The sequence below is a fragment of the Biomphalaria glabrata genome, chromosome 7 (genome assembly GCF_947242115.1).
Source record: "Biomphalaria glabrata chromosome 7, xgBioGlab47.1, whole genome shotgun sequence".
In the NCBI taxonomy this organism is placed as follows: domain Eukaryota; kingdom Metazoa; phylum Mollusca; class Gastropoda; family Planorbidae; genus Biomphalaria; species Biomphalaria glabrata.
Window position 1 is genome coordinate 23,441,212 of NC_074717.1, and position 13,391 is coordinate 23,454,602.

General features: G+C 31.6%; 1 protein-coding gene across 11 annotated transcripts in view; it reads right to left on the reverse strand.

Moving 5' to 3' along the window:
• LOC106072378 (GATOR complex protein WDR59-like) overlaps nt 1–13,391 on the reverse strand; it is a 58,451-nt gene that overhangs the window by 22,850 nt on the left and 22,210 nt on the right. For all 11 annotated transcript variants that reach the window (XR_008778906.1, XM_056035484.1, XM_056035487.1 and 8 more), the window contains exons 2-17: nt 11,683–11,732; nt 10,552–10,687; nt 9,973–10,058; nt 7,319–7,399; nt 7,166–7,203; nt 6,683–6,771; nt 5,588–5,704; nt 5,375–5,452; nt 4,445–4,604; nt 4,210–4,289; nt 2,784–3,065; nt 2,005–2,166; nt 1,389–1,517; nt 1,087–1,252; nt 445–514; nt 189–342 (exon numbers count right to left, since the gene is read on the reverse strand). Coding sequence is in view for 10 of the 11 variants with exons in the window: in XM_056035484.1 (XP_055891459.1) it covers nt 189–342; nt 445–514; nt 1,087–1,252; nt 1,389–1,517; nt 2,005–2,166; nt 2,784–3,065; nt 4,210–4,289; nt 4,445–4,604; nt 5,375–5,452; nt 5,588–5,704; nt 6,683–6,771; nt 7,166–7,203; nt 7,319–7,399; nt 9,973–10,058; nt 10,552–10,687; nt 11,683–11,732 (1,878 nt within the window). In the remaining variant the exon portion in view is untranslated. The remainder of the gene's footprint in view (nt 1–188; nt 343–444; nt 515–1,086; nt 1,253–1,388; nt 1,518–2,004; nt 2,167–2,783; nt 3,066–4,209; nt 4,290–4,444; nt 4,605–5,374; nt 5,453–5,587; nt 5,705–6,682; nt 6,772–7,165; nt 7,204–7,318; nt 7,400–9,972; nt 10,059–10,551; nt 10,688–11,682; nt 11,733–13,391) is intronic.

Consider the following 13,391-nt stretch of genomic DNA (forward strand, 5'->3'; position numbering starts at 1 on the left):
AACCCTATTTCAAGATAAAATATGCTTATAATCTATTTTTATTTATTTGTTATTATTTCTTTGTTATTCCTGCATGTTGTTTTAACCCCACTTGGGGACCTCAGAGGACTGCCCACTGAAATATAAAACACAGGTCAAACTCTATTCAAACATGCATGTAACATTGCACTAACATAAAAGACTAATACCTTTTCTGTATAAAAACTGCTAACACTTAAAACTTCCTGGGCAGTTGCTGGAGGGCTGCCGTAGAACAATGACAATGAAGAAACAAAACTATTGGATTGGTTCCGCATCCACTGAGACTGAGGGTGACTGTAGGAGGCTAAATCTGACAAGGCTCTGAAATAATTACATTCTCAATAGAGCATTACAATCATAGAAAAAAACAACAACAATAACATTACAACTGTTTCTTAAGACAAAAGCTAGCATATTCCTTACCTTGGAGTTATTTCTGAGTCTTCACTGACTTTTTTTAAGGCTGCCGGAACATGAAACATGACTAAATAATCTGGGAATAATGATTAAAAAAATTAACTAATTTTATTGCCAATTTTAATAATACACGGAAACATGAAACTTTAAATAATTGAATAGAATAATAGTCAGTGTTGTATAATGTTCACAATAAAGAAAAAATGTTTGTTTTTATCTATATAATAAGGCTTGAATAAAAAGAAAAAAAAACAACATTAAAAATAGAATATATCTGTTTAAAAAAATATTTACTTTCAATAATTTTAGAAAAAAATAATTTCATAAACAAAACATTTTTAGAAAAAGAAAAAAAAAAGAAACACATTCAGATTTCACTAAAAAAAAAAAAAGAAAGTAATTCATTCTTCCTTTCTGAATGATACATAAATAGATCTTCTTGTATGAAAGTTTTAAAAAACTACTGTATTTTTCCTATTGTATTGTACTACATTAGTCATTAACAGTGTATGAATAAGAGTTATTGCGCTAATGTTAAAAAAAACAACCTTTTGACAAATCTACAAGGGTCTACTAAATAAATAAATTCAATAGAATTGAACAACAATGTTTTTGATTAAATGATAGCTAATAACAGTGTTAGTCTACCATTGGAACAGAAAGTAGCTCCACAGGTTCTAGGGAAAGGAATACATGAGTCATGAAAGCTGCCAGAAGGATACATAGGTACACTGCTCTGGCCAACTGGACTGGTAGGTGCACGCACTTTCTCCACCAAAAATTTTTTGTCTAATACTGATTTACGTTCTTCTCCCTGTAACACAGAAAAAAAGTTTAAATTTTTTAAATACAATTTTTAAAGAAAATATAACAAAACTTAAATTTGATTTTTAAGAATGAAACATTTCATCAAAATGTTAAAACTTGCTAGTCACAAGAAAAACTCTTACAAGAGTTGTGTTTTCCTGATTCACCACAAGGGATCCAGACTTTTCCATAACATTCAAGATTTGCTTAAAGCAATGTTTTAGGCAGTTGGTATGTTTTTTGACATGCACGGAACTTGTTTCATTAAATGTCTTGAGAAGAAAGCAAGAAGTAATCAGTTAATTACAAAACAACATAAATCTTTTAGCACTAAAAAAAATGGATTATTAGGAAATTGTGCTAGATTTTGAAAGAAAAGTTTACCATGGCGAAGGGTTACAGTGTCATTATTCTGTTAAGTCACATTGACAGTGTCTCATTATCTAGTGAAATTATTTTTTACTTTGAAAATATGTTGCAGTGACTCATTATCAAGCATTACTTGAACAGTGACAGTGTGTCTCATTATGGAGTGCTAATTTTAACTTGACAATGTGTTGCAGTGTCTCATTACTCTAGTGTTAGATTTACCTTGACAATGTGGTGAGTGTCTGACTAATCTAGTGCTAGGTTTACCTTGTCAATGTGTTGCAGTGTCTCATTATCTATATCTAGTTTTACCTTATCAATGTGTAGTAGTCTTATGGTCTAATTTTACCTTGTCAATATGTTGCAGTGTCTATCTAGTGCTAAGTTTACCTTGACAACATGTTGCTGTATCTCACTATCCAAATTAGTCTGAAGTATAGTCAAATGTGGTGGAACTCTGATTGGGTAGGTGTCAGGAAACAACATATGGATGTCCATGAAGTGTTGCTCTTTTACCAGTTTAAATGTCAAAGTTCTCTTTTCAAGATCAGCCTTCAAATTGTACATAGAAGAGTATATATAATACAATATGTCTGTCAAAGTCAACAGTTGTTTTATTTACTAAAGATTAAACAAGAAAGCAACAAAGGTCTGATGTTACACATAAGATGGTTGAAATCGAACAATGAAAATATATGTTACATTAAGTAAGAATATTTAATTATGTATAAAAGGCTGAATATAAAACAATATGTTATCATTTTGTTAGATAAAAAAAGCTTTTAAAAAGCTTTCAAACCCCATGGTATACTTCAGACTGTTAAATTAATCTATTTAGCAAATATTTAGAATCTTTTGAACAGAGACCACTGCTACATAAAGTTATACCTCAGCAGAATGAAAATGTTTTTATTTTTCTACCATTTTGTTAGCAATTTACAATGACTCCAATAACAATAATCTAATACTATAAACAAAAAGTTTCCAGATCAAAACAAATACCCAAGAAGTTTATATAGAGAGAATCTTAAGAATGAAAGATTAACATATGCCAAACTGAATGTTAGATAAGTCTGCTTGTGCAGCCTTATGCTCCTTCATAATGAATACAATTTTCACCTAATATACAAACGTACAAGTTACTTGAAAGAGTAAAAATCTTGGCCTACCAGTTCTAGTTTTACACCAGACATCTGCCCTATATCAGCACATTCTTCTTCTAATGTCATTGCTGACAACATGCTTGACATCATTGACAAATGAGAGCTGACATTAGGTGCTGAGGCACCGACCCCACTGGTATCACTTTTGGGGGCTATCAGCAATCTGTTGTCGGTGGGAAGTGTGTCTGGTTTTTTGTACAAGTCAAACAGTAAATTCTGAGGCAAGGGGGTAGAAAACTCTTGCTCAACAATTGCGTCCCCATTATCTTCTATGTCGTAGCCACATAACTGCATTAAAAATAAATTAAAATTAATAAAAAAAAAAACAATTTCTGTGACAAGGGGAGTAATTGAAGGTGTCAGCTTAGTGGATTTAAAAAATAAAAATCTGAATATTAAAAATTTAAACCTGTCACCCACTTACCACTATTTCTTCCCCTTAGGGGAGATTCTTTTTTTAATTTAAAATTTTACTCACTTCTTTCTTACTGAGTTCTATATATGTAAATGTACTTCTCAGGGTGGTATTTTCTTCTTAACTCTTTGACTCCGGAATTATTTTCCACGTTTGGACGGAATTAATTTTTATGGCCATTCAAAGTGAAAAGAATGCTTCAAATAAACTTTAATAACTTTTTTGTTTTTTATTAGAAAATGATATATTTAGTATCAAATTAAAAGGAATGCATGCCCTTTTGATATAGCAAAAGCAATTATTATAAAACAAAAAAAAATATTTTAATATTAATGTTTGAAAATTAAAAATAAAAACTTACAGACTGCGAAAAAACCTCCAGGATCTAGATCTAGACCTGATCTTAGAAAAAATGTATGGTCCATATTGAAAAAAACAATATTTTAATCATATTTCTCCATATTGTCACAAAACTTTATATAGAAAAACAGCTAAAACAGATAAAATGAAAATTTTGAGCTAATTATCGATGTCACTACTATTGGAAAAATGAAAACTGACCCACTTGGACCAGTCAACAGCTCTGGGTCTATACTAGGTCTAGGAAATATATTATGATCCAAAGTAGAAAAAAAATTATTATTTATGATATTTATATATATTTCCACATAACTTTATATTAAAACCATTTAAAAACACATAAAATGAATGTTCTGAGCTCATTGTCACCATCATCCAGAACATAAATCTAAAGAAAATAGAGCCTTTTTAGGACCCCACTCTTTCAAAAAATCTTTCACAGTAAAAACACATTGAAAGAAGGATGTTTATCAAAGGGAAACTATTTCAGATAATATTTTAAGCAATTAAAAACATATACGGGAAAAAAACAATGGAGAAAAAAAATTTCAAAACATCGATGTTGCCAGCTTTTATACAGCCTTATAGCTGTAAAAAATCAGCGTCCTTCCAGAGTCAAAGAGTTAATAAATAAAAAAAAAACATTAGATATCAAACCTTTTGCATAGATGTGTCCACTTTCCAAATTCTAAGAGTTTGATCCTTAGACCAAGTAATTAATTGATGATCTTTGACCCCTAAAAATAAAAAAATTTATAACTGCAAATACGTTAAGACTTTATGTAATCTGAATTCTACAAGATCAATAAAGGAAAATATAATTTCTTTAGGAATGTTACAGTATTACAATGACCTGTCATGATAAGCTATGTTCTAAATGCTGAGTACTTACCCTCTTGCTGCCTCCTCCACTGAAACTCCAGAACCACATCTTTGTGACCAATAAATGTGTGTACAGGAGACTGTTGGTTCCTAATGTGCCACAGGTACAGGTTGTTTTCCACTCGTCTCAGTTGAGGGACAACAACACTCACCACACCTTCACCAAAAGGCTGAAACATCAAACTTGGACAGATCACAAACATCAAACTTGGACAAGTCAAAAACACCAAACTTGGACAGGTCACAACCATCAAATTTGGACAGGTCACAAACATCAAGTTATATATATATTTGATTCTATATAAAATGTATAGTATTTCAGTTATTTATTTATGTTATATTATCTACAGGTTTTCTGACCCATCATAAGCAAATGTAATGTCTTTCAGATACTTCCTATATAAGAAATCAGCCTAATGGTCAATGATGAAATCATTAATGACTCAGAAAGCTTAATCTGAAATATTTTTTATTGGCCCTCTTGTAGAAATGTTTTAATATAATTCATTTTCTATATCCACTAACATTAATTCACTACAGATTTTTTTTAAAAATCTCAAATTTTTCACATGGCTGCCATTGTCATGTTGAGCATGAAGATACACGTGCCAAATATTCATTCCATATCTGTAACATCTTTTGTTGAAATTTGTTGTTTAAAATAACATAAAAAGATGTTGCTTTTTTTAAAAGAAAACATTTTTTTTTTGTAAATACAAGCTGATGACTAAATGCAGTTTTCTTCTACAGTAGATTAAAATAGACCCAGAGGAGACAATGGCTTTGTATGCATCAGATGTAAAATGTGCAGGTTACAAATGGGTTTGCGTGTCCATGTGAAACACTACACTCATCCTTAACCTTTGGAATCAAAGACATTGCCATTATTATTATTATTATTAGACTGAAACAAATAATCTTAACAGTATTTTTTTCTTACAGTATATGTTGCTCTCCATACAGGATTGCCAGAATTGATCATTGCTTCACACCTTCGTGGGTTGGTGTAGTCCCAAAACTGCATGGACAGTAAACATTTGTCAAGATCATCCAAAGAATTATAAATATACAAAACTAATAATTTAATATAACAAATCATAAAATATTTTTTTCTCAACTTTTTAACTAATAATCTAAAATACTAAGAACTAACCCGTATAGTACAATCTTGACTAGCTGTTACCAATTTATGCTGATCTACACTGCTCCAATCTAAACCATGTATTTTAGATGGGTGTGCTGATATATACTGAACTGGTGTATTCCCTTTCTAGGGACGAGAGAATCCAGTTTTAGAAAATAAAAACAATAAATGATTAAGTTAAGCAAGATTCAGAAGTGAAATATGTAAGTCAATAAGATATATGTCAACTAACATGTTTCTGTCAGCAACTTGGCCTTCTGATTGTGTTCTATAACAAATGTGCTTACAGCCACTTGAAGATGAGGATACAGTGTATATATTTGATTCTTAACACACACATAACAAGTAAGTAAAAAAAGGACTTTAAAAAAAAATGGTTTTATTAGTATAGTTATATCAATTAGTTTAGATCAGTTATGTAATTAAATTTGTAATAAATCTAGACTAAAATAATCTATCTGTGCAACAAAAAATATTTTTACCAATTGTTTCTGTTTAATGCAATTTCATGCGTTTAGTGCTTTTCTCACTACACTATGATCCTAATCACTTGCCTGGACCAGTTGGAAAGGGGTCGGGGAGAACGGGGTATCTCGATGATCGCTTTTGAAACGTTATAAATAAAAAAGGTGAACGACCTGAATTCAAACTTGAGAGTTAAAGCCTTCTCAGGCTTCTCAAGCCAACATGTAACCACTCTGCTAGTGAAGAGCTAATGAACATGGAAGATTGTATATTTATCTATTGTTTCTATAGTCTCGGCCAATTTCATGTTTGTGTTCACTAAGCCTTGGATGACAACCTATAAAGGGGACTAATTCAGCTTATACCGCCACTTCATAAAAGTAAAATTTCTTTACCTTGTTTGAGAATAATTAATGACCAATAGTTAATTAACTAGTTGTTTAATTTTTTTGTATTGATTCTTGTGTTGTCAGGTAAAAGAAATAATAGTGCAAAATTTCAGCTTGTTTCAAGATTGGGTCTGCGAGAAATAACATGTACAAACTTTTTACCAGACAGACAGAGTGAGTTGATATAAGCTTTGTAAAAAATATTTTTCCTTCTCTTAATAAAAAAAAAGTTTAAGAGCAGATGGCTTACTCTAGGATCCCATATTCTGACATCTCCATCATGTGTGGTCGCGAACAGATTATTGGTCACCTTGTTCCATTTCACTTGGCCTACACCAGCTAACAAAACATTGAAGATGTTAGCATATATATATTGAATGAATGGCAAGACTATGACATTAAGCAAGTAAAGCAATTAATCATTTAATGCTGTAAAAACATTGAATGAAAAGAAAATTCTGTTGATCACTGTTGTGTATTTATGTTCTTGTTGTGTGTTGTAAACTGATCTGTTCTTGTGTGTCAAAATTTCTTGGTGTTCAGGTCAGCTTGAGTGTGTGTGTGTGTACTGTGTTATCGTGAACTGTTTTGTCATAATTGTTCAATAAAGCCTAGAATCAAGACATGTCTTCCTGTAGTATTTTATTAGGTTACTACAATCACAAAGTGAACAATGAAGTAGAAAAAGAAACAGTTAAGAAAAAAATAATAATTTGTAATAAATGCAACTTACAAACAGCTTGAAATGTTTTGACAGGTTTCTTAGAATCTCTGAAACAAAACCAAATGACATTTAATTCAATTATAACAATTTTTTTTAACATCATAAAAATGAAAGTGTTGCTACAAGATGAAACCAAACAATAAAAATAAAATTAAAACATACCTGACATCCCAAAAATAAGTATATGTATCTAGAGAACAGGAGGCAACAACATTCACATCAAAGGGAGACCAGTCAACAGCACTGTTCAAAACATGAAACAAAACATAGTTATTTGCTGAGTTCAATACTTTCAACATGCTATTATTTTTAATTAGTGCTGCTAATCTAGGTTACAGGCACTAGCGGATCCAGAACCTTGGAGTGGGGGGGGGGGGGGGCGATTTTTTTCCAAACCCTAACCCTAACTCCCAGTAAACCCTAACCCTATGCATAAACGAGTGTACAGCACACACACACACACACACATATATATATATATATATACATATATATATATATATATATATATATATATACATACATATATATATATATATATACACATATATATATATATATACACATATATATATATATATACATATATATATATATATATATATATATATATATATATATATATATATATATATATATACATATATATATATATATATATATATACACATATATATATATATATATATATGACAATATAAAAAGCAGCATTTCTCAACCTTCGGCGAAAAACAAAACAACTGGGGCAGCGCTATAAGGTTCCATAGTGGGATTCGGGGTGAAGCCCCGACGCCAAAAGCATTTTCATGCATTCTTCACTGCAGAAACGCATTCTCCTGACATATACAGCTCATTATTCATAAAAAGGATTCGGGGCGAAGCCCCAACGCCAAAAGCGTTTTTTTTTGCATTCTTCACTGCAGAAACGCATTCTCCTGACAACTACAGCTCATTATTCATCAGTTGGGTTCTGACGCAAAAAGGACCTTTCAAATAATGTACTTGAAAAATATTCTAATATGATTTTATAAGCCCTTAATACATTGCAAATAAAACCGATTTGTTCCTTGAAAAGATAAGATACCCCACATATTTACATTTTGGCTTTGAGGATTGCCGCCGAAAAAGGAATTATTCGATAAATAATATTAAATAAAATGCAAGTATAAATATTGAGTTATAGTCCCAAATTTATTTAACTAGAAAAATATCAGATTGAGTAAAGGTTGGGAAAAGGCAACTATGAAAAGATTATTTGGGTTTAGAACTCATCTCAATCATGACTTTTATACTGAAAAATTTCGTTTGAATTCTAACTTTCTTAAAATAATTATGATAAATTCATATGAAATTACATAAACTCTGTCTGGAAATGGGAGGGGTGGTAGAGTGAAAACGATTAATCCTCGCTCCTTTAATAATTTCTGCTAAAGATTGCATTTGGCATTAAAGAATAGGGGTGGGGCGACTCAGCTAATTTTGCTCACAAACAATGATTCTCCATAAAAATAGGACCGCCCACCCACCCCCACTCAGAGGGCTAGAGTGGGGAGGGCAGTACATGCAATCACCCTCCCCCCAACCCCACCGAATCCGCCGAGATACCAGAAGGGGATGGACATAATATACAATTTATATATTAATTGAATTAATTTTGTTCACAGACTATGATTTCTCCATAAAAGTAGGACCCCCCCCCCACTCAAAGGGTTTAGGTGGGAAGGGCAGTAGAGGTATTCGCCCCCCCGCCCCCCCCAAACAAATCGGCTAACAGGGAACGACATAATATAAAGATCGGTTAAAATATTAATAACAAGTTTTAATCATATAGATATTTAATTGATTGTGTTAGCAAGCTCTGATTTGTACAAATAAATTGGACCGCCCCCCCACTCGAAAGTGTAGGGGGGGGGGGGGGCGGGATTGATACCATCGCCCCCTCCCGACCCCACCAAATCGGCCAACATACTAGAGGGGGGGGGGGGGGGCGAAATAATCTAAAAATAGGTTGAAATATAAATAATTAGTATATATCATAAGTAATAAATTTGTATACAAATTGTGTGAATTCTATACTAAAATTTATCCGCCCCTCCTCCCGAGAAGGGGTGGGGGGGTCGGCCAAGTGGGGGGATCTGCCAGTGGTTACAGGAGGTGTGGGATCTGAGTGGTAAAGGGCTTGGCTTCTGAACCAAGGGGTACTGGGTTAGAATCCTGGTGTACACTGGGATTTTTAATTTTGGGATCTTTAGGGCGCCTCTGAGTCCACCCAGCTCTGACATTAGTTGGGGAAAAAAGTAAAGGCAGTTGAGTGTTGCGCTGGACACCCTCGTTAACACTGGGTCACAAAAACAGATTACCTTTACACCCTCTGCCCTATAGATCATAAGGTCTAAATGGGGAACTTATTCTAGATTACAAATTGTTTACTTCATCCTTTGTTTCAGCACAAACTTCAAACATAGAAACTAAGACTCTCAAGACTGTATGCCATTTCACAGTGATTGCCTATCTTCTTATTCTTAACCACCTGATAGTCAAGCAATAACCAAGAAGTACATCATCAATGTCTTGTAAATTTATGAATTTGTCCCTAATTTCAGTGGACAAAAGTATATTTCTCATAGGCACATCACCTTTACATAATGAAAAGAAAAAAAAATTCTTTAAAATAAAAGAGCAATGAAAACCCAGATCATTCTCCTAAAATAACTTGTGTATTATCTTGAAACACACATTATGATAGAAAGTATATTATAAAAATAGACTGTCACTGTTTTATTTTCTGTTCTTCTCATATTCATATAAACATTTACCTGATTGTTCTTGAGTGTGCTTTCAATGAACACAGGTGTGTTGCACTGGCTTCATGAAAATCAAACAAATCTAGCCTTTGGTTGCACTGAACACAAATAAATTGCATTGGGCTCAAAACATTTTATTGTATACCATTATACAAATGTATAATATTTATCAACAGTTATTAAAGCAAACCCATACACACACAAAATGTTTACCTTTTAAAGGATGAGAAAACAAACTGCATAAATATTAAGACATTTGTATCTAGAATGTTTGTCTAAATCAAATAGATGCCACTGAATTTATCCTATTTTCTATTCAAATATGAAATCATTTGCTTTTACCTCTTAAAGGGTATATGAAAGAATGCCTCAGCAAAAAAAAAATAAATTAGAAACTCATGCAAGACCAACAATGTCGAAACAGTAGATCACCAAACTAATGACTAAAAGCATCATAACTTTTTAAAAAAAGAATTTTGACATATTTTAAAGCCAAATGATATCTGAATAAACTGAACAATCACATATTTATCTACTTTATTTTCAAATTAATTGTAGGCTACTTTTTGAATGTATGTTATTAATACTCACAGCAGTGACGAATCTGTAAGCATGAGAGGCATGGCCATTCCACTGGACACAGTTGATTCCCCATTTACTTTGTCTAGTGACTTTAACAGTTGTCAGGGCTGGTCTATTCAAGTCCACAAACACTAAATTCTTACGTCTGTATTGAAAGAAATGTTCCTAGTGGTAGCCAATGCTTTATGTGCAACTTCATTAGAGACAAATGAGCATGAGGGAACTGGGATAGGAATGTTTATTCAATGGATACTAATTAAGAAAAAATATTTGTCAAGAATAATTAGTATATACTTATCATTATAGTATCGACCATCTGTAAGGTTTTACAATACTTATTGCAATGTAAATTCATTTTGTGGTCATTATGAGAGTTAACATATTTTATCATATAAAATAAAGACATGACTTAAAAAAAGAAGAAGATTACATCTTACGTGTGTTATTAGGTCAATCTAGTCATGCATGTTAATCAATGACTCTGCCAAGACACTGGTTTTCCTGGATGACTCAGGCAACTCATTTGATGCTTTAATAGCACTAGGGAAGAAGGAGTATTGGTACACATTTTTCCTAGCGTATGGAACAAGCCATGTGCCTTTATCTTTTCTTTCTAAGTATTTTATTAGATTTTGTTTTTGCATTTGAAGATTATGGTTCAGTGTTTTATGTATAACTGCTTTAATTTTAGTTATTAGTCTGTGTAACTGGTTTACCATAAATAAGTATAAGTGGTATTTATTTCTTTTAGGTTTTTTTGTTACTCTTAATAATTGACATTTTTCTGGGTGGAAAGACATGCTCCAATTTAATTCCCATTTCTGTAATTGATCTAATTCTCTATTCTTTGTAAAATTTATTGTGTTGTTTTAATTTTTCTATATATTATGCAATCATTGACCTATTAACTTTTATTGAATAAATATTTGTGACCCATTTCCTGATTTTGTGACAAAAATTGATAAAAAGGAACAGATTTCAACAACATTATTACATGCTGAGGAAAGAAAGCCAAGATTAATATTTTTACTACTAATAGGCATCAATGTGCAGGCACACATATATTTTTATTTTATAAACATTTATAGATAAATAAATTTATAAAGAGAGAATGATATAAAAAAAGATTTAAAGTTTTACCCAGCTAAAAGTGTCCATTGTCCCAAGCAATCTACTGCCATTGCACTGGCCTGAAAAAATAATAAAGATTTCATAAATATCAAAAAAATTACATATATTATTCAGATTTCTTCTCACATTTTAAATATTGTTTAGATCCAATTATGTCAAATAATAAAATATTAATTAATAATTAATTAACAAAACATCTTTTTGTTTTTTAGTTAATAAATAGATCTCAAACTATAAATCTGTGAAAATAAAAAAAAAGGTAGTGTAATGATAGCACAATTAGTTAATTAAATTAATGAAATTAATATTGAGTTATAAACTAAAAGACTTATGGATCTTTTAATAATTCACATAGAAAAATATTTCCCCAATTCAAATAATTGAATTTTTAAAAAATTGGTGGGTGAGAACTGTGATTATTTTCTTTTATAACAGTAAAATCAAAATGTAAGTTAAGATCTATTTGAGTAGCCTTTAACCAGTTATTTTTATTGTTTTGTTTTTTGGAGAGGGGAACGCTTTATAAGCTTGTTTGATTTTGCTGCATTTGAGCAAAGAATCACACAATAAGTCTTTTGGAACTCACAGAATAAAAAAAGTGAGCTGGAGAAAAAAATGAAAACATCATTTTTTTAAAATGCTCCTTTCTGATCAGAGTCCTGCTTGAATGACTTGAACCAATTTTCACTAGCATCATCAGTATTAGTCAAAATCTCATTAGAATCCAAAGACAGATTTTTAAACAAATTTTTTCCTCAAACGATTCATATCTCTGCTTAATATATATATAGAGAATATATCTACTTTTCTTGTCCAACAAGGATAAATTTGGAGCAGTTGGAAACCTTTTCCAGGTTATTTTTAACTTGACAATGTAGGATTTAGATCATGATTTTAAGGATATTGTCATTTTAGACATTTTAATTTTTTTTTCTCTCATAATTATGCTGAATGAGTAACTAAATTTACTGCCTAGTGTAGTGTTATATCTAATGAACGCATAGTTAACACAGGGGTGCCCCAGGGGGCTGTGACATTGCCATTGTGGTTCATTTTGTACACCAATGATTTTCAATCCGATAGTTCTTGTTGCTCCTTCACAAAATTCGCTGATGATGCGGCTCTTCTTGCCCTGCTCTCAGAGAGCTCAGACGTAAATGAGTATTTCAAAGAAATAGAACAAATTGAAAAATATTGTAAAGATAATTTTTTATTATTAAATGTAAAAAAAACCAAAGAAATGATAATTGATTTTCGTAGGGACAAGAAGGAAAATGATATTGTTTCTGTAGCTGGAGAGACTATTGAAATTGTGCAAACCTTTAAATACCTTGGTACTATCCTAGACAATAAACTAAATTTTACTGCAAATACTGATTATATCAGCAAAAAAGGGCAGCAAAGATTACAATTACTAAGAAAACTGTCCTCGTTTAATGTTAGCGAAAAGGCCTTGGCTATGTTTTATCACACTCACATCTGCAATATGTTAAGTTTCAATATCACTGCCTGGTATGGCAATCTGAGCATTAAAAATAAAAATAAACTTCATAGAATCCTAAATGCTGCTGGCAAAATCATTGGCAAAAAACAAACCCCATTTGGGCAGTTGTTTGAGACAAACATCTATAAAAAAGCTAACAAGATCCTCGAAATAAAGAATCACCCTTTGTGTCAGGATTTTGTGATTTTACCATCACAAAAGAGATACAAGACAC